At 47.6% G+C, this 18,085-nt stretch overlaps 1 protein-coding gene across 1 annotated transcript in view; it reads right to left on the bottom strand.

The window, feature by feature from the left end:
• Window positions 1-18,085, bottom strand: part of sart3 (spliceosome associated factor 3, U4/U6 recycling protein) — a 55,267-nt gene that overhangs the window by 32,326 nt on the left and 4,856 nt on the right. The window contains exons 4-8 of the mRNA XM_038790361.1: window positions 16,617-16,801; window positions 10,594-10,699; window positions 8,624-8,745; window positions 6,909-7,064; window positions 5,038-5,176 (exon numbers count right to left, since the gene is read on the bottom strand). Of these exons, the coding sequence (XP_038646289.1) occupies window positions 5,038-5,176; window positions 6,909-7,064; window positions 8,624-8,745; window positions 10,594-10,699; window positions 16,617-16,801 (708 nt within the window). The remainder of the gene's footprint in view (window positions 1-5,037; window positions 5,177-6,908; window positions 7,065-8,623; window positions 8,746-10,593; window positions 10,700-16,616; window positions 16,802-18,085) is intronic.

The raw sequence follows: 18,085 nt of genomic DNA, 5'->3' as shown, positions 1-18,085 counted from the left end.
GCTCACTCTCCCGCAAAGAAGTCAATAAATGGTTGCCACCTCCGGGCGAACCCCTGCACAGATCCCCTCAAGGCGAACTTAATTTTTTCCATCCCCAGGAAACTCGACATGTCCGCAAGCCACCACTCAGTCTTCGGGGGCTTTGAGTCCCTCCACGCCAATAATATTCGTCGGCGGGCTATCAGGGAAGCAAAGGCCAAAACATCGGCCTCTTTCTCCCCCTGGACGCCCGGGTCTTCCGAAACCCCAAAAATTGCCACCCCTGGACTCATCACCACCCTTGTTTTTAGCACCTGGGACATGACCCCCGCAAATCCCTCCCAGTACCCCCTCAGCTTAGGGCATGCCCAAAACATGTGAACATGGTTCGCTGGTCGTCCCGCACACCTAGCGCATTTGTCCTCTATCCCGAAAAATTTGCTCATCCGAGCCACCGTCATATGGGCCCGGTGAACAACCTTAAATTGGATCAGCCCGAGCCTAGCACATGTCGCGGTCGAATTTACCCTACTCAGGGTCTCTGCCCACAGCCCATCCTCCATTTCCCCGCCTATCTCCTCCTCCCATTTATGTTTCAGTTCCTCTGTCTGGGACCCTTCCTCCCTCATGAGCACCTTATATATACCCGAGACTCTGCCCTCCCCTTCTTCCCTCCTAGAGACTATTCTGTCGAGGATCCCCATTGGCGGAAGGCGTGGGAAAGATGGGACCTGTCTACAAACAAAGTCCCGCAACTGTAGGTATCTAAAATCATTTCCCCTTACCAACCCAAATTTCTCCTCCAAGCTCCTCAAACTCGCAAAGCTCCCTTCCAGGAACATATCACCCACCCTTCCCGCCCCCGCTCGCCGCCATACTCGGAACCCCCCATCCATACTGCCGGGGGCAAACCGATGGTTGTCGCAGATTGGCGCCCAAACAGACGCCCCCATCTCCCCCACATGCCTCCTCCACTGGCCCCATATCCGCAGGGTCGCCACCACTACCGGGCTGGTGGTGTACTTGGCCGGCGGCAGCGGTAGAGGAGCCGTGACCAGGGCTTCCAAGCTGGAGCCCCTGCACGAAGCCGCCTCCACCCGCTCCCAAATAGACCCCGTACCCACCATCCACCTCCTTATCATAGCGATGTTGGCCGCCCAGTAATAATTGATCAGACTCGGCAAAGCCAGCCCCCCCTCGCTGCGGTTCCTCTCCAACATTGCCTTCTTCACCCGCGGAGATTTTCCCGCCCAGACAAAGCTCATGATCAGCCCGTTAACTCTTTTGAAGAAGGACTGTGGGATAAAGATCAGGAGGCACTGAAAAATAAACAAAAATCGAGGGAGGATTGTCATCTTTACAGTCTGCACCCTCCCTGCCAGCGGGAGTACATCCCATCTCCGAAACTCTCCCTTCATTTGCTCCACCACCCTGGCCAAATTTAACTTGTGCAGCCTGCCCCAGTCTCGTGCCACCTGGATTCCCAAATACCGGAAATTTTCCTCAACCAGCCTAAACGGTAGCCCTTTCAATCTGTTCTCCTGGCCCCTTGCCTGGACCACAAACATTTCACTCTTGACCGTATTTAATTTGTATCCTGAGAACTGGCCGAACTTCCTCAGCATTCCCAGTATACTTCCCATCCCGGCCACTGGGTCCGACACGTACAGGAGCAGGTCGTCTGCATAAAGAGAAACCCTGTGTTCAACCCCGCCCCTCACCATCCCCTTCCAACCCTCTGCGGCTCTCAGCGCAATCGCCAGCGGCTCTATGGCCAGCGCAAACAACAGCGGGGAAAGCGGGCAGCCCTGTCTGGTCCCTCGGTACAACCTAAAGTACTCCGACACTTCTCTGTTGGTCCTGACGCTGGCCCTCGGGGCCTGATATAATAATTTGATCCAATCCACCAATCCCTCCCCGAACCCAAACCGTCCGAGCACCTCCCATAGATAGTCCCACTCCACCCGGTCAAAGACCTTCTCGGCGTCCATTGCCACCACTACCTCCACCTCCCTACCCGCCGGGGGCACCATTATCACATTGAGTAATCTCCTCAGATTGGCCGCCAGCTGCCTACCTTTCACGAACCCCGTTTGATCCTCCCCAATCACCTCCGGTACACAGTCCTCCATTCTACCCGCCAGTACCTTTGCCAGGAGCTTGGCGTCTACATTAATCAGGGAGATTGGCCTGTAGGACCCGCACGCCTCCGGGTCTTTACCCTGCTTCAATATCAGAGATATGGTGGCTTGTGACATTGTTGGCGGCAGGGTACCTCTGTCCCTTGCCTCATTGAAAACCCTCGCCAAGACCGGGCCCACCAGCTCCGAGAACTTCCTATAAAACTCTACTGGGTATCCATCCGGCCCCGGGGACTTCCCCGACTGCATAGCCTTAAGGCCCCCCAATACCTCCTCTACTCTAATCGGGGCCCCCAGCTCTTTCACTCGCCCCCCACCAACTGTTGGGAATGTTAACCCGTCCAGAAACCTTTTCATCCCCTCCGGTTCTTCCGGCGGCTCCGAAGTATACAGCTTACGATAGAAGTCCTGGAATACCCTATTCAATTCTGCCGGGTCCTCCACTTTGCGCCCCCCCTCGTCCCTCACTCTACCTATTTCCCTGGCCGCCTCCCTCCTCCTGAGTTGCTGCACTAACAGTCTGCTAGCCTTTTCCCCATGCTCGTACACCACTCCCCTCGCCTTCCTAAGCTGTTCCACGGCCCTGCTCGTGGATAGTGCCCCCAGTTCCGCCTGTAGTCTCTGCCTCTCCCTGAGTAAAACCTCCCCCGGGGACTCCGCGTGCTCTTAATCTATCCGACCCATTTCCCTGACCAATCTATCCATCTCTGCCCGGTCTGCCTTGGCTCTGTGGGCCCCAACAGCTCCCCCCGCACTACTGCCTTTAGCGCCTCCCACAGGGTCGCCGTTGAGACCTCCCCCGTGTCATTCTCCTGCAGGTACTTTTTTATACATTTCCGAAGCCTCTCGCAGATCCCCATCTCCGACAGCAGTCCCACATCTAGCCTCCATTGCGGGCATTGATAGCTCGCTCCCCCGAACTGCAGGTCCACCCAATGCGGGGCATGGTCTGAAATGGTAATTGCTGAGTATTCCGTGTTCTTTACCTCCCCCATACAGTCCCTGCTTAGTACAAAGAAATCTATCCTGGAATATACTTTATGGACGTGCGAGTAAAATGAGTAGCCCCTTCCTGTTGGCTGTCTATCTCTCCAGGGGTCCACTGCCCCCATTTGCTCCATAATCCCTTTCAGCTCCCTTGCCATTGCTGAGAGTCTACCCGTTCTGGGACACGACCGATCCAAAGTCGGGTCAAGGACCATGTTAAAGTCCCCTCCCATTATTAGCCTGCGAGAATCCAGGTCCGGGATCTTCCCCAGCACTCTTTTAATGAAGTCCACGTCATCCCAGTTCGGGGCATATATATTCACCAGCACCACTCTTCTCCCCTCCAGTCTGCCCCGTACCATCAGGTATCTGCCCCCCCTGTCTGAGGAAAAGCTTTTTAACCAGAGGGTGGTGACGGTCTGGTATGCACTGCCTGGGAGGGTGGAAGAGGCAGGTTGCCTCACGCCCTTTAAAAATAACCTGGATGAGCACTCGGCACATCATGACATTCAAGGCTATGGGCCAAGTGCTGGCAAATGGGGTTAGGTTACAGGTCAGGTGTTTATCATGCTTCGTTGCAGACCCGATCGGCCAAAGGACCTCTTCTGCGCTGTATTATTCTGTGACATTACATTCAGAAGGTGCATGGATTAATTAGAAATTTATTTCATAAACCCACCGACTCCCATAGCTACCGTGATTACATTTCCTCCCACCCTAAGTTCTATAAAGACCCCATTCCATTCTCCCAGTTTCTCCATCTCAGATCTGACAATGCAATCTATCATACTAGTTTGTCTTCTATACCGTCGACATGGATTCCCCTTCACCATGTTGTATGGGGTCTTCGACCACACGCATCCAGTTTTTTGCACTTCTTTTCATCCCTTCCCCCTCCCTCCAAGAACCGCAACAGGATTCCTCACCTACCACCCTCATATATTCAACGGATCATCCTCCATCATTCCCGCCACCTCCGAGACGTCCCACTACCAAACGCATCTTCCCCTCCCTTTCAACATTCTGAAGGGAATGTTTCATCCGCTCCACGCTCATCCACTCTTCAACGAATTCAATGCCCTCTAACCTTCCCATGGCACCTTCACCTTTTCCATCATTCAGACCCCAAAGGAATCAAAGATTTACGATTTGTTTCCAATTTAGTAAACTGCATGCACTGCTCTTGAGGCAGTCTCCGCTATATTGGGGAGACAAAGGCTTTGTGCAACATCTTCATTCAGTCCATAAGCATGACCATGAACCTCTGATCATCATTTTAATTCTCTGTCCCACTCCCAATCGGACCTCAATTACCCACACTGTTCCAAGGTAACTCCTTTTTTAAGGCAGGTTAGTGATGATTATGTAATTCCGATTTATAGTGTGAAACCAATGTTTTATTTCTCTACTATCAAATTACCAGCCGGGTTTTCCTTGTACCATCATCCCTTTTGTCATCTAATCGTTCTCGCATTCCATCTATCACATACCCGCTCTTTTGTTCTTTCCTCCCCTTTCCTGATCCCCATACTGCCTTAAAACGGTTAAATCTCCAGCTCTGATGCAAACTAGTTGAGCTGGAATGTTAATTCTGTGTCTGAGCCACTGGGTGTTCCCAGATTATAATTTTTATTTCAGATTTGCAGCATTCACAATATTTTGCTTTGGCATGGATCAATTATCCACTAAGCTCAGGACGAGGATTGGGAAGGAAAGGAAGAGCTTCCCAAAGATGGCTTGGCAGTGTTAAGTGGTGGCAAACCTAACCAGAGGGTTTTGTTTCCAATTTCACTTTTGCCTCTCATTCACTGAGTGGAAAAGGACAGGGAGGCAGATTAAAAACAGAAGTTAAAAGAAATTGTGCTCTCTGCCCAACATGAAACGAAGGCTTTTCTAATGCAAATAATCTGTTCTCAGCACAAGGTTATACCTATTATAATCTTGTGTTCGACTTGGTGTCGCTCCAGTGCTAGAAGATATCGTTTCCATAGCCCAACTATCCAAGGGCAATTTCGAACAGCTCGCTCATGTGCAGACACAACCAAATCTTTGATCTTCAGCTGTCTGTCCTGGAATGGCAAACATACAGGTTTGCAGTTGGAATCAAATCAATAAATCATTCCCGAGGAGAAAGAGAGAGGATAAACAGACATCACAAAGTATGGAACAAGAGAAAGCAATCCAGCCTAGAACTCTTCTCTTACAGTATATTATGTATGTTTCACTGACATGGACTCAATCCACTTCATTCAGTCTGCAATAACTAAAGAATCAACACTTTCAGAATCTGAACACCAGAAAAAATGGATCTTGCGGAAACTTTATTTTGTCCAGCTAAAGGCGAATGAAGAAAGCGGGCCGCTTTATATTTCATCCTCTGAAAGGGGTATTCTGCATATCACTGTTTAAAAGCAGATCAGAGAACAGAGGTTCTGAATAATGCCCAACTAAAGGTAGATTGTGCGAGATGGGAACTCTGTATACTAGAGGGATTTGGAAAGTGGATTCTGTACACTTGCCAACTAATGGCACATCAGGGAAGCTCAGAAAATACTAGATTAATGGTGCAGAGGGTCTCCATACGTCTAACTAAAATAATCAGGAGGGAACCTCGCCTGCAGTCCAAACTAACCTCAAGATGTGGAAGTCTGAAATTAAATCGGCGATAGCAGGTACCACCATAGATACCACCATAGTACCACAAAGCACTCAGCCATTTAGTTTAAATCTCCATGATTGAGGCCAAGGACCAATGATGGCATTGATGACAGTGATTAGCACTACTGCCTCACAGCGCCAGGCACCCGGATTCAATTCCAGCCTTGGGTGACTGTGTGGAGTTTGCCCTTTCTCCCCGAGCCTGCGTGGGTTTCCTCCCATAGTCCAAAGATGTGCGGGTTAGGTGGATTGGCCATTCTAAATTGCCCAATAGATGTGGTTAGTTGGGGATATGGAGTTACTGGGATTGGACGAGGGAGTGAGTCTAGGTAGGGTGCTCTTTCAGAGGTGAAAACCCGATGGGCCAATTGGCTTCTTCCTGCACTGTAAGAATTGTAATTCTATGAACAATGGCACTTGCCCATTATAAAACTGTAACACATTGCTCTACTTAATGTCATCAGATTAATTAGTGGAAAGAGCATGGCATATTTTCTATCTGTGCGGAGTCTGCACGTTCTCCCCATGTCTGAGTGGGTTTCCTCCAGGTGCTCCAGTTTCCTCCCACAAGTTCCGAAAGACATGCTTGTTAGGTGAATTGGACATTCTGAATTCTCCCTCTGTGTACCTGAACAGCTGTTGGAGTGTGGCAACTAGGGGCTTTTCACAGTAACTTCATAGCAGTTTTAATGTAGGCCTACTTGTGACACTAATTATGATGATTATTATAAAATTTGCACGCTCACAAGGCATTTAAAGATTAGAAGGTCAATCAGCCCATCTTAATCTATCCATCCAGAATAATCTGAAAATTTAGGAACCAATTGAATGTTGTAAAGGTTTTTGCCTCCAGTCTATCCGCAACTCCAAACTTTAAAATAATCATTCTTTGTATTAAAATCAATGTCCTCAGGCCTCTATTGAACCAAGGCTACATCTGCTTCATGTGGATGCAAAATATCCCACAGTACTAGCTGAAGGGCAGGGGAGATTTCCCTGTCTCCTGACCAATACTGATCTCTCAACCAACATCCATTCACAAACTCCAGTAAAACTGCTCCCCTGAAGACTATCAAAACTGGTCCCATGTCGGTGAGGACCCAGCACTCAGCCATAAGTCACTTTCTCAGAGACATTCCTTACCAGGTACAGGGTAAACCTTGCCCATAATTCTGGCACTAAACAGTTCTCAGACAGTGCTCGTTCAAAGATAATCTGAATCCGTGCTGGGTCTCCATCCTTCACCTCAAAGTCAATGTAAGCTTGATACTCTGCTAGTTTTGGAGGATCTGCCACCAGCTGTAACAGAATAAACAAAATGATTTGGGAAACAATCCTGCAATAGCCTGGGTAGCTTATTTCAGAGATAAAATATTTCAGTGCTCATTATATGGCAGCAGTAATCCCATTAGCATGCATAATACTCAATTCATCAGTAACAAAGAAAATAAAAACAGAGGCTCTGGTTGGAATTTGCTGTTCATGCCAGCGGGATCTTCCGGTATTGCTAATAGCGCAGCAGCAAGGGATGCATTCAACAGGGAACCCTGTTGACAATGGGGGGCTTAGATGATCCCACCTCCACGAAACACGCGGCTGGTGTGTGGAAAATTCCACCCTCTGTTTCTCTCCTCATACATGATGCCCGAGATGCTAAGTATTTTAATAGATTTCTGTTTCTTGTTCAGATTTCTAAGCATCTATAGAATGTTGCTCATGCATCAGCACCCAATTCCTCAAATTAGAAACCATACCATAACAGTATTGATGGGCAATTCTAATACAAGGCTGGGATCACTCCCTTGTGACGCAATTGGTCCTACAACAATGGGACTAAATCTATGCAACAGTCAACCAATCTGCACGTTCTCCCCGTGTCTGTGGGAATTTCCTCCGGTTTTCTCCCACAGTCCAAAGACGTGCAGGTTAGGTGGATTGGCCATAATAAAGTGCCCTTAGTGACCAAAAAAGGTTAGGAGGGGTTATTGGGTTACGGGGATAGGGTGGTAGTGAGAGCTTAAGTGGGTCGGTGAAGATTCAATGGGCCGAATGGCCTCCTTCTGCACTGTATGTTCTATGTTCTAATATCCAATCAGGTAGTAGGATTAGTGTTACATAATTCTCACGACAAATCAAATCACCACAGTAAAAAGTATAAGAGGTCAGTAAACCTTGCATTTAAAATCCTTGACAGAAACAGAAAAATCAATGAAAATGGTAATTTTGTCCAGGTTCCAAAAAAAAAGGAAAGTAGGCTGGCCTCCAAGAGATGCATAAATCCACTACGGATTGGCTTGTTCTCACTCCCAACATCTCGAGAACGTCTCTGGTGTACTGCTGCCTTTGACAGGTCACATTCGTGTGGGAGGGGAAAAAAGTAGATTCATAGCAATGTTCTTCCACTCATTATTGTGCTGCTCCATTGGGGCATTAGATTGTCCATCTTTAATAATGTGGAATCAGAGACCTTGGGCTCATGTCAGCTACTTGTCACAAGCGCTACACAGACCATTGTTGATCAAGCAAAATAAATACTCTTCAAATTAAATGAAGTTGTCAATGGGATATAACAATTTTGGCAACCAGATCTGGCCCAGCACATGTCCTGGAGTGAAACTAAACTCCATCTATCTTTCTCTTTAATCTGCATTTTTCTTTCCCCCATTGCCACTTTACTTGCTTAATTGCAAAATTTTATATAAAATGTGCATTACAATGAAAAGCATCAAGGTAGTCACAAAGGCTGAAATAGCAACTGCTAAATTTGAATATTGAAATGTATTTTCTTTTATAATACACTTAAATAAGAGCACACCTCCAGAACTCAAATGTTACAGTAAAGGAGGATTAAACCGTACCAGATTTTCTTCATAGGGCTTTCGTTTTTCCATCTGCTGTTGGGCCTTCTTGTACACTTCTGTCACAGATTTATTAGGCTCATCAGCCCACTCCTCATACTCAGCATATGTGGTCTCCATATCTATACGGGGCACAAACAGCTGGCAGTAAGCAATACGATAAGGAAGAGAGTGAAATAATCACGGTTATGGCTAGACTATGGATGGTGGCTCCAAAGCATCAGTTGTTCTCCTTGGAGAGAAGGCCAAGAGGAGATTTGATAGCGATGTCAAAAATCATGAGGACAGAGTAGGTAAGAAGAAACTGTTCCTGTTCGTAAAAGGATCAAGAATGAAAGGCAAAAGATTTAAAGTAATTTGCAAAAGAACCAAATGTGATGTGAAAAAAAGCTTTTCGCACAACAAGCGGTTCGGGTCTGGAGTGATCTGCCTGGAAGTGTGGTGGAGGTAGGTTCAATTGAGGCATTCAAGAGGACATTAGATGATTACTTGAATAGAACACTGTGCAGGGATATGGAGAAAAGGCAGAAGAATGGCACTAAGTCATGGATGCTCATTTGGAGTGCAGATAAATGGCCTCCTTCTGCACCGTAACGATTCTGTGATGAGGAAGTATTCATGCAGAATAAACAGTGTGCATCTCTTACCCATATTCTGAACGTCTCCCAATAAGGAATATACAAACAGACTATCTAAGCCCTAGATACTAAAGGAGAAAGAATCGTTAGAGGGCTTGCAGGAGGGTTGTCATGCGAGGTGCTCCGGAGGGTGGATGCTTCAACTTTGTGTGCATGGCTGGCGCTGATACAGCTGAAGAGGGTGTTTAGGGTGCATCGCAAAGGCGAGGATGAGCCAATTCTTTGAGGGGATAGAGCATGTTTGTGAATGTTGCGGGTGGAGCCCCGCAAATCACGTTCATATGTTTTGGTCCTGTCCAAAGCTGGAGGGGTATTGGAGGAAGGTCTTCAGGGTAATCTCGAAGTTGGTGCATATGAAACTTGAGCTGGGTCTTCTGGAGGCCATATTCGAAGTATCGGATCGGCCAGGGTTGGAAGCGGGTGCGGAGGCAGATGTTTTAGCCTTCACCTCATTGATCACCCGAAGGTGGATCCTGTTGGGGTGGAGGTCAACTTCTCCACCCTGTGCCCTGGCGTGGCGCGGGGGGGGGGGGCCTGTTGGAGTTCTTAACACGTGAGAAAGTGAAGTTTGAATTGAGGGGAAGGATGGAAGTCTTCTACAATTCATGGGCTTAGTTTATTATGCACTTTCAAGAATTGGATGTCATTGGGGGGTGGTGTATGTGTGTGTGTGTGTGTGTGTGTGTGTGTGTGTGACGGTGTATGTTGTTGGTGACTATGAATGGGGTGATGGTGGATTCCGGATTCCTTTTCTTTGACGTTTGTATTTATAATGTTGAGAGTTGTTTGGGGGTTGGTGGGAGAAAGGGATTGTTGACTAGGGGATTAACATTGTATTTGTTACCATTAATTGTTTGTTGGAGGGTGTAAATTTGGATGAAAATGTGAAAAAGGAGAATTAAAAAATAATTATTTTTTTTTTAAATCTAAGCCCTAGATTTCAGCCAGGTGTCTGCTGTAACAGACTGCCAAATGCTGCAAGTTCAATTAGAATAGGCAGCTTTAATTTGTTCTTGTTCCAAAAATAGCAAAAGTTCTAATTGTGCACTCCTGTTAAGAACTAACACAACTCGCATAGGTATGGCCATAAGGCTCAAATGTTTGCCAGGCACGAGGTCAAGCTCAAAACATAAAGAAGCACTCAGATGTGGTGAGCACATAATCTTTTGGAAGCCGTGGGCAGAATCCCCTTCCATCCAAGCTCTTGCTGAAATTATGAGATTGTACAAGTGCCTGTCTGACATCTACCATGCACTAAACAAATCAAACACGACTCCGAGATTTCCCATAGATACATATTTAGCTGTGGATAAATATTCAAAAGCACCTTACCAAGCAAAGGGACACCCAGCTGCCTCTTGAAGAGTGTGTGTATTCGTTCAAGTTGTGCATTTACCATTTCCTGCTGTTCCGGAGTCAAAATGCTGCCAACGGAGGGCTTTTGGAGGGAAGACATTCATTTCATGAAACTGTCAATTACTGGATTTGGAATGGAGGAGCTGACTTGAGCATTGCAGAAGACCCCAATCCCCTTATATATTTTGTTGTCAGAGTAAACAATTTAAACTTTCACTGCAACTAGAATAAAAATTCAAAACATGACAGAAAGTAGCAGACTGTGATGCACATAGTGACTCCATATCCCAGTATTTAGTTCTTTTCTCAAAAACGTAAACACATCGCCTTTTAATTATACAATGAAACACTTCAATATTTCTGTTTAATATTTTCTAATTCGGGGCAGCATGGTGGCGCAGTGGTTAGCAATGCTGCCTCACAGCGCCAAGGTCCCAGGTTCAATCCCGGCTCTGGTTCACTGTCCGCGTGGAGTTGCACATTCTCCCCGTGTTTGCGTGGGTTTCACCCCCACAACCCAAAGATGTGCAGGATAGGTGGATTGGCTACGCTAAATTGCCCCTTAATTGGAAAAAAATAATTTGGTACTCTAAATTTATTTAAAAATAAGTTCTAACTCAACAAGGTACAGGACATGAAACAACTATCTACAGACACAGGCTTCAGTCAGAATTTGCAATCTTGTCGACGCAGGGGAAGAGAGCGATCGTGGGTCGAGGGGCTCCCGGTTCCATCCCGTCCTCCGAACGGAGCGTGTGCCTAAGAGTGTAAACTTGCCCGACCACAGCAGGAGAGTGTGGCCGCTGAAGAGGAGCGGCGACCCCCCCACCCCGCGGAGCTGGAGATGAAAGCGCTCGGGGGCGGAGCCAGCGACCAGGAGACAGAAAGGACCCCCCCCCCCCCGCCCACGGACCGGCAGCGACCACGTGGTGAGCAGCGAGACGGATGATCCCTGGAATGGCGGGTCTAACATATGATGAACGGCTGAGGATCCTGGGATTGTATTCATTGGAGTTTAGAAGGTTAAGGGGAGAGCTAATAGAAACTTACAAGATAATACATGGCTTAGAAAGGGTGGACGCAAAGAAACTGTTTCCGTTAGGCGAGGAGACGAGGACCCGTGGGCACAGCCTTAGAATTAGAGGGGGTAAATTCAGAACAGAAATGCGGAGACATTTCTTCAGCCAGAGAGTGGTGGGCCTGTGGAATTCATTGCCGCGGAGTGCAGTGGAGGCCGGGACGCTAAATGTCTTCAAGGCAGAGATAGATAAATTCTTGATGTCGCGAGGAATTAAGGGCTACGGGGAGAATGCTGGTAGGTGGAGTTGAAATGCCCATCAGCCATGATTGAATGGCGGAGTGGACTCGATGGGCCGAATGGCCTTACTTCCACTCCTATGTCTTATGGTCTTAAAGGGGGACTCTCATCCAGAAAACGAAACTCCTCTCGCGAACCCCACTGACCCAGTGAGTGAGAAGAGAAAATAGGAGGAGAAGGAGAAAGGGGAAGAAAAAAAGAAAATAGAAGAGAAAAGAAAGAGAGATGAGGGAAGGGAACGAGCTACAAAACGGCCCCCTGCCCAAATGAAAAAAAAAACCTTGCTGGGGGAGAAAGAGTGACAGCAACCCCAGGGTAAGGAACAGCAGCGTCAAGAGAGAGAGAGACAGATGGCTGGAGTCAAGAAAAAAAACCAAAGCAAAGGGACAGCGAGATGCAAGCAGCAGCAGCAGCAGCAGCGAGGGGAAAGCGCAGGAGCTGCAGACGCACAGGCAGGCAGCCCCACAAGACAAGACGGAGGTTCAGGCGAGTCTCAACGGGAAAACGATGGCAAAACAAACAGCGGTGCAGGACACAGCGACCAGCATAAAGGAGGTGCTCTGGTCAGAGCTCCGCGCAATGGTGAAGGAGGCGCTGGCGGAGATGACGCATAAAATGCAGCAGATCATCGAAGGCCTGGAAAGGGAAGTGATGGCACAGAAAAAAACAACTCTGGAGTTGGAGAGGGCCGCCTCGGACAAGAGCAACAGGGTGATAACACTAGAAGCCGAGGTGCAAAGGTTAGTTACGACCCAGGGAAGGCTAAGAGGGAAACTGGAGGACTAGGAAAATAGCGAAGCAGTACAGACATAGGCCTCGGCAGGCATGGAGCAGGGCGAGGAACCAAGAGGGCGCCTCAAACAGCCACTCGGGAGGGCATCAGGGCGAAGGGAGACCCAGGAATGCAGGGGCGCACCCACGTGGCGTGCACACAGCTGGCAGCCACATTGGGTGCCTCCTTGACAAAGAGAAACCCCCATCTCATGGTGATAGCGGAGACCCTAGCCTTTCTGGACGGCCCCCTAACAAAGGGAAATCCCGAAGTGCAGGGGCGCGTCCACCAGTAAGTATGGTGATTCCGCAGGACCGGAGGGTCAGAAACCCCCCCCCACCAGGATTGTTACCTGAAATGTAAGGGAATGCAACGGCCCAGTGAAATGATCCAGCGACTTCACCCACCTAAGAAGCCTAAAAGCAGTCATAATCTACCTACAAGAGACGTACCATTCATTCTGCGGGACGAGGGCTCGGGGATAGCAATATTAATTAGCAAGAGGACGAGGTTTACAGAAACCAAGGCAGTTACGGATCCAGGGGGATGGTACATCATAGTCAGGGGTGTCTTGGAAGGGACACCAGACGTACTGGTAAATGTGTACGCTCCCAACTGGGACGACGCAGAATTCATGAAGAAGACCATGGCGGAAATCCCCGACTTTGACACACACCGACTGATTATGGGGGGGCGACCTTAACTGCGTGCTAGACCCACTGACCGACCGATCAAACCCCAGAACAGGGAAAAAGTCTGGCATAGCAAGGGAGCTAGGAGCCTTCATGTAACAGATGGGGGCAGTGGACCCATGGAGTTTCCTGCACTGGGAAGAAAAGGAATTCTCGTTCTTCTCTCAGGTGCACACGGTATACACCCACATCGACTTCTTTGCAGTGGGAAAATCGATGCTTCCAGGGATAACGGGAAGGGAGTACTCCGCGACGTTATCTCCGACTACGCTCCACACTATATGGATGTGAGGTTGGAGACAGGCCAGGCCCAGAACCCCACGTGGAGACTAGACATGGACCTCCTGGCTGACAAGACCTTCTGCCAAAAAGTATCGCGAGCCATAGGCGATTACATAAGTAACAATCAAAATGGGGAGGTCTCACCCTCCACATTTTGGGAGGCACTGAAGGCCTTGATCAGAAGAGAGATCATAGCCTACAAGGCAAGCAGAGATAGGGAAGAGAGGGTGGGCAGGCAACAGCTAGTGGACTCCATTCTGGAAGTCGATAGAAAATACTCCGAGGCCCCGACCGTAGGGCTGCTGGCGAAGAGGAAAAAGCTGCAAATGGACTTGAACTTGCTATCCACTAGGAAAGCCACTTCAGCTCTGTCCCTCACCCTTTTGGGTTCACTGGGAATGTCTTGCTTTTGCCCAGGTTAAGTTTGTAGCACGAGTCGGTTCCAAACTCTTTCACTATTTGTAGTACTGTCTTCAGTCCCTCCTGTGGCTTTGAGACATAGAGGAGCAGGTCATCTGCATAGAGTGAAACTCTGTGCTCTCTGTCTCCTCTCCGGGGGGGGGGGGGGGGGGGGGGGGGGGGGGGGGGTACAGGAACCAGACACAAGATTGGGTACAGATGGAGGAGGCATCCTATAAAGGAATGACCCTCCAGGCCCTGGCTACAGCTGCACTCCCATCCCCTCAATAAGAGACACAACAAGCCCAGTGGTAGCGGCCACGCTGAAAACGTGGACTCCGTTGAGACAGCACTTTGGGATAACCAAAATGTCCCTTATGGCCCCCATCTGTGGCAATCACAGATTTCCCCCCCCCCCAGCCATGCTGGATACCACCTTCAAACGATGGAGGCGGGACGGGGGCACACTGACGGTCGGGGACTTCTACATGGGGCGCAGACTGGCGACACTGGATGAACTGACGAGGAAGTGGAAACTAGCAAAAGGACAGGAATTGAGACATCTCCAAATAAAACACTTCCTCCGCAAAGAGACAGTAGGGAACCCTGGGGTTCCAGAAAACTCAAGACTAGAGGACCTGATAGCCCCCCCTTCTTGCTGCTTGTGCCTATGTGGGAAAATACACAGACACCTACTGGACAGAGCCCGAACACCACTGGACGGGACCAGACCAAAATGGGAGGACAAACTGGGGACAGAAGTGGGATGGGGACTCTGGAGCGAAGCACTGAGCAGGGCGAACTCCACATCCTCCTGCTCAAGGCTAGGCCTACTACAGCTCAAAGTGGTGCACAGAGCACACCTGACCAGAACCCGAATGAGCAGGTTCTTCCCGAGGTGGAGGACAAATGTGAACGGTGCCACAGGGGCCCGGCCAACCATACTCACATGTTTTGGGCTTGCCCCAAGCTTTCTGGGTTCTGGACAGCCTTCTCCGAGGTTGTGGGGGTGAGGGTGAAGCCATGCCCAATAGTGGCAATCTTCGGGGTATTAGAGCAGCCAGAGTTACACAGAGTTACACAGAGTTACAAATGTACATAGAGTTAGTTAAATGAAGGACAAACCAAACCTCTGTAAAATAAAGTAAATTCGCGCGGGCAAGAAAAATATAATGTATATACACAGCAACTGTTTATAAATATGAGAAAAGCCAATAAAAAGAGTTTCAAACAAAAAAAAAAGAATTTGTAATCTTCGGCTCAAGTCTGGCTACTCATTCTACAATTATTCACAGTCTCAATAAAAACTTTTGCTGCAACACTGGCCAAGGTTCCAATGCAGGTATGGACAAAAAGCTTAAATGTCTGAGTAAAAAGCTTGTTCTCTTTCTCCACAGAAGGAAAATTCAACATAGCTGCCTGGCTGACGAATTAAGCAGGTTATGCACCAGCGTGAATCAAGATGCAAGTACTGCCATGGACCAGTGAACATTATTCATCAAGTCAAACCCAATGCAGGCACTGGAATACAAAACTCCTATCATCTAAAAATGAATTGGGCAATTTCAATATAGTTTCTGATGCATGTGGAGCTGCAGCAGAGAACAGCCCATAATCTGGCACTAAAATCTCACTGCGCAAGAATGACAACTATGGCATACAGATGTGTTGTGTTGATTTGTAATTAAAGTTTGTAGTTAAAGTACATTCTACAGGAATAGGAAGCTGAAAATGGAACATATTCCACTCCCTGGTATTGATATGCCCCTAACAAATGGAATGTATTCAAGCTGAACACATTACTTCAGGAAACTTAGTTTTAATAGGCTATCACAGACGAATAATTAAAAAACAATGTTTACAATTTTATATTTTCCACACATCTAGCCAATTATTTCTTGCTAGTTTGCATCTAGCTCCGTGCAATAATAATAAATAATCTTAGGGCAGCATGGTGGCGCAGTGGGTAGCACTGAAGTCTCAAGGCGCCGAGGTCCCAGGTTCAATCCCGGCTCTGGGTCACTGTCTGTGTGGAGTTTGCACATTCTCCCCCGTGTTTGCGCGGGTTTCACCCCCACAACACAAAGATGTGCAAGGTAGGTGGATTGGACATGCTAAAATTGCCCCTACATTGGAAAATAAATTGGGTACTCTAAAAATTTTTTTAAAATCTTTATTGTCACAAGTAGGCTTACATTTACACTACAATGAAGTTACTGTGAAAATCCCCTAGTCACCACACTCCGGCACCTGTTCGAGTATACGGAGGAAGTCGTCAGAATGTCCAAATCACCCAACAGCACTTCTTTTGGGACTTGTGGGAGGAAACCGGAGCACCCGGAGGAAACCCATGCAGACACGGGGAGAACATGCAGACTCTGTACAGACAGTGACCCAAGCCGGGTACCAAACACAGGTCCCTGGTGCTGTGAAGCAACAGTGCTAACCACTGTGCTACCGTGCTGCCCATACACAGAGTCTCTACAAGTTTGCCATTTGTTCACTTTATGTTAATCTAAAATTCTCATTCTCTTACCTGTAACGTTCCTAAAATAGCATTTTCAAACTCTCTAAAAGCCTCCCAGATTGCTACTCCTTTTGTCATGTGTAGTCCAACAGCAGTTAAGGCTCGATCAAATATTCCACGAGCTTTCTCAATGCCACCCTGCTGACCAATTCCACCAATGGAGTACTGAGCATATTCCAGCCATATCTCAGGACCTGCAATGAAAATTTTTGTTAACATTAGTGTGTATCAAAACAGAATGAAACCAGAACATGCAATCTGACAAACAAGCCTCAAGTTACCAGGTCCCACATCAAGAGGAATTTTCCACTGAAGTGTTGCACACGTTACAAACCTGGCTTTTTTTTTTGAACAGTACAGCACAGAACAGGCCCTTCGGCCCTCGATGTTGTGCCGAGCAATGATAACCCTACTCAAACCCACGTATCCACCCTATACCCGTAACCCAACAACCCCCCCTTAACCTTACTTTTTTTTAGGACACTACGGGCAATTTAGCATGGCCAATCCACCTAACCCGCACATCTTTGGACTGGGGGAGGAAACCGGAGCACCCGGAGGAAACCCACGCACACACGGGGAGGACGTGCAGACTCCACACAGACAGTGACCCAGCCGGGAATCGAACCTGGGATCCTGGAGCTGTGAAGCATTTGTGCTAACCACTGTGCTACCGTACTGCCCCGAGGCTTCCAACAGGAACAAGGGGAAATGTCCCTTCATACAGCAGCACACACCACTTAACTTCGCAATTGTAGTAAAATAATATAGCCTCTTAGACAGAGCTCAAAACCTGCACACTGCTGATTCCATTGTGGAACAACCTGCACGCAAAAGTCCAGTTAGTCCCCCAAATTATGCTGTGTGTTAACTTCTTCATATTCTTCTACTTTTAGCAGAGGCATTAACCTAATTATTAAAGACAGGTTAACACCGTCACTAAAATACTACAGAGTGGAACTTTAGACAAACCCGAGCTTTTGTATATAAATATCCCATGGCATCATTTCAGTGTCCAAGTCTTTGTTTACTTTCACATCTTGTCAACTATGCCCATTATATTGTGGAGTCTGTCAAAAAGTCTGCTTTATGTTCAATGGGATGAGTAAAATATCAGGACTTTATAGAATACGAAATGGTGGCAAAATAATTGGGAATCTATTCATTGATTTATTTTGCAGTTTTGACAACTAAGATGAGTGTCAACTTACTAGAGACCAAATTGATCAATATCTGCAGGTTCTATTGTTTGGTCTGCTTAAATATTGGAGTGAACAATAGATAGATGGCGATCACAGTGTCTACAATAGATTCTAAAATGGGGAACTTCATCATGCTGTAGCACTGTAACATCACTCTCAGTTAAATGAAATATTTGATGACTTGTCTGCTTGGATTTTTAATTTCTTAGTTAACCAGCAGCCAGACTTAAAGCACAACGTATGCAACAGAGGAGAACTAACTTTCAGGGCAGTGTA

The sequence above is a fragment of the Scyliorhinus canicula genome, chromosome 1 (genome assembly GCF_902713615.1).
Source record: "Scyliorhinus canicula chromosome 1, sScyCan1.1, whole genome shotgun sequence".
Classification (NCBI taxonomy): Eukaryota; Metazoa; Chordata; class Chondrichthyes; order Carcharhiniformes; family Scyliorhinidae; genus Scyliorhinus; species Scyliorhinus canicula.
Note: the sequence above shows the minus strand (reverse complement) of the source record. Positions and strands in the feature narration are given on the sequence as shown.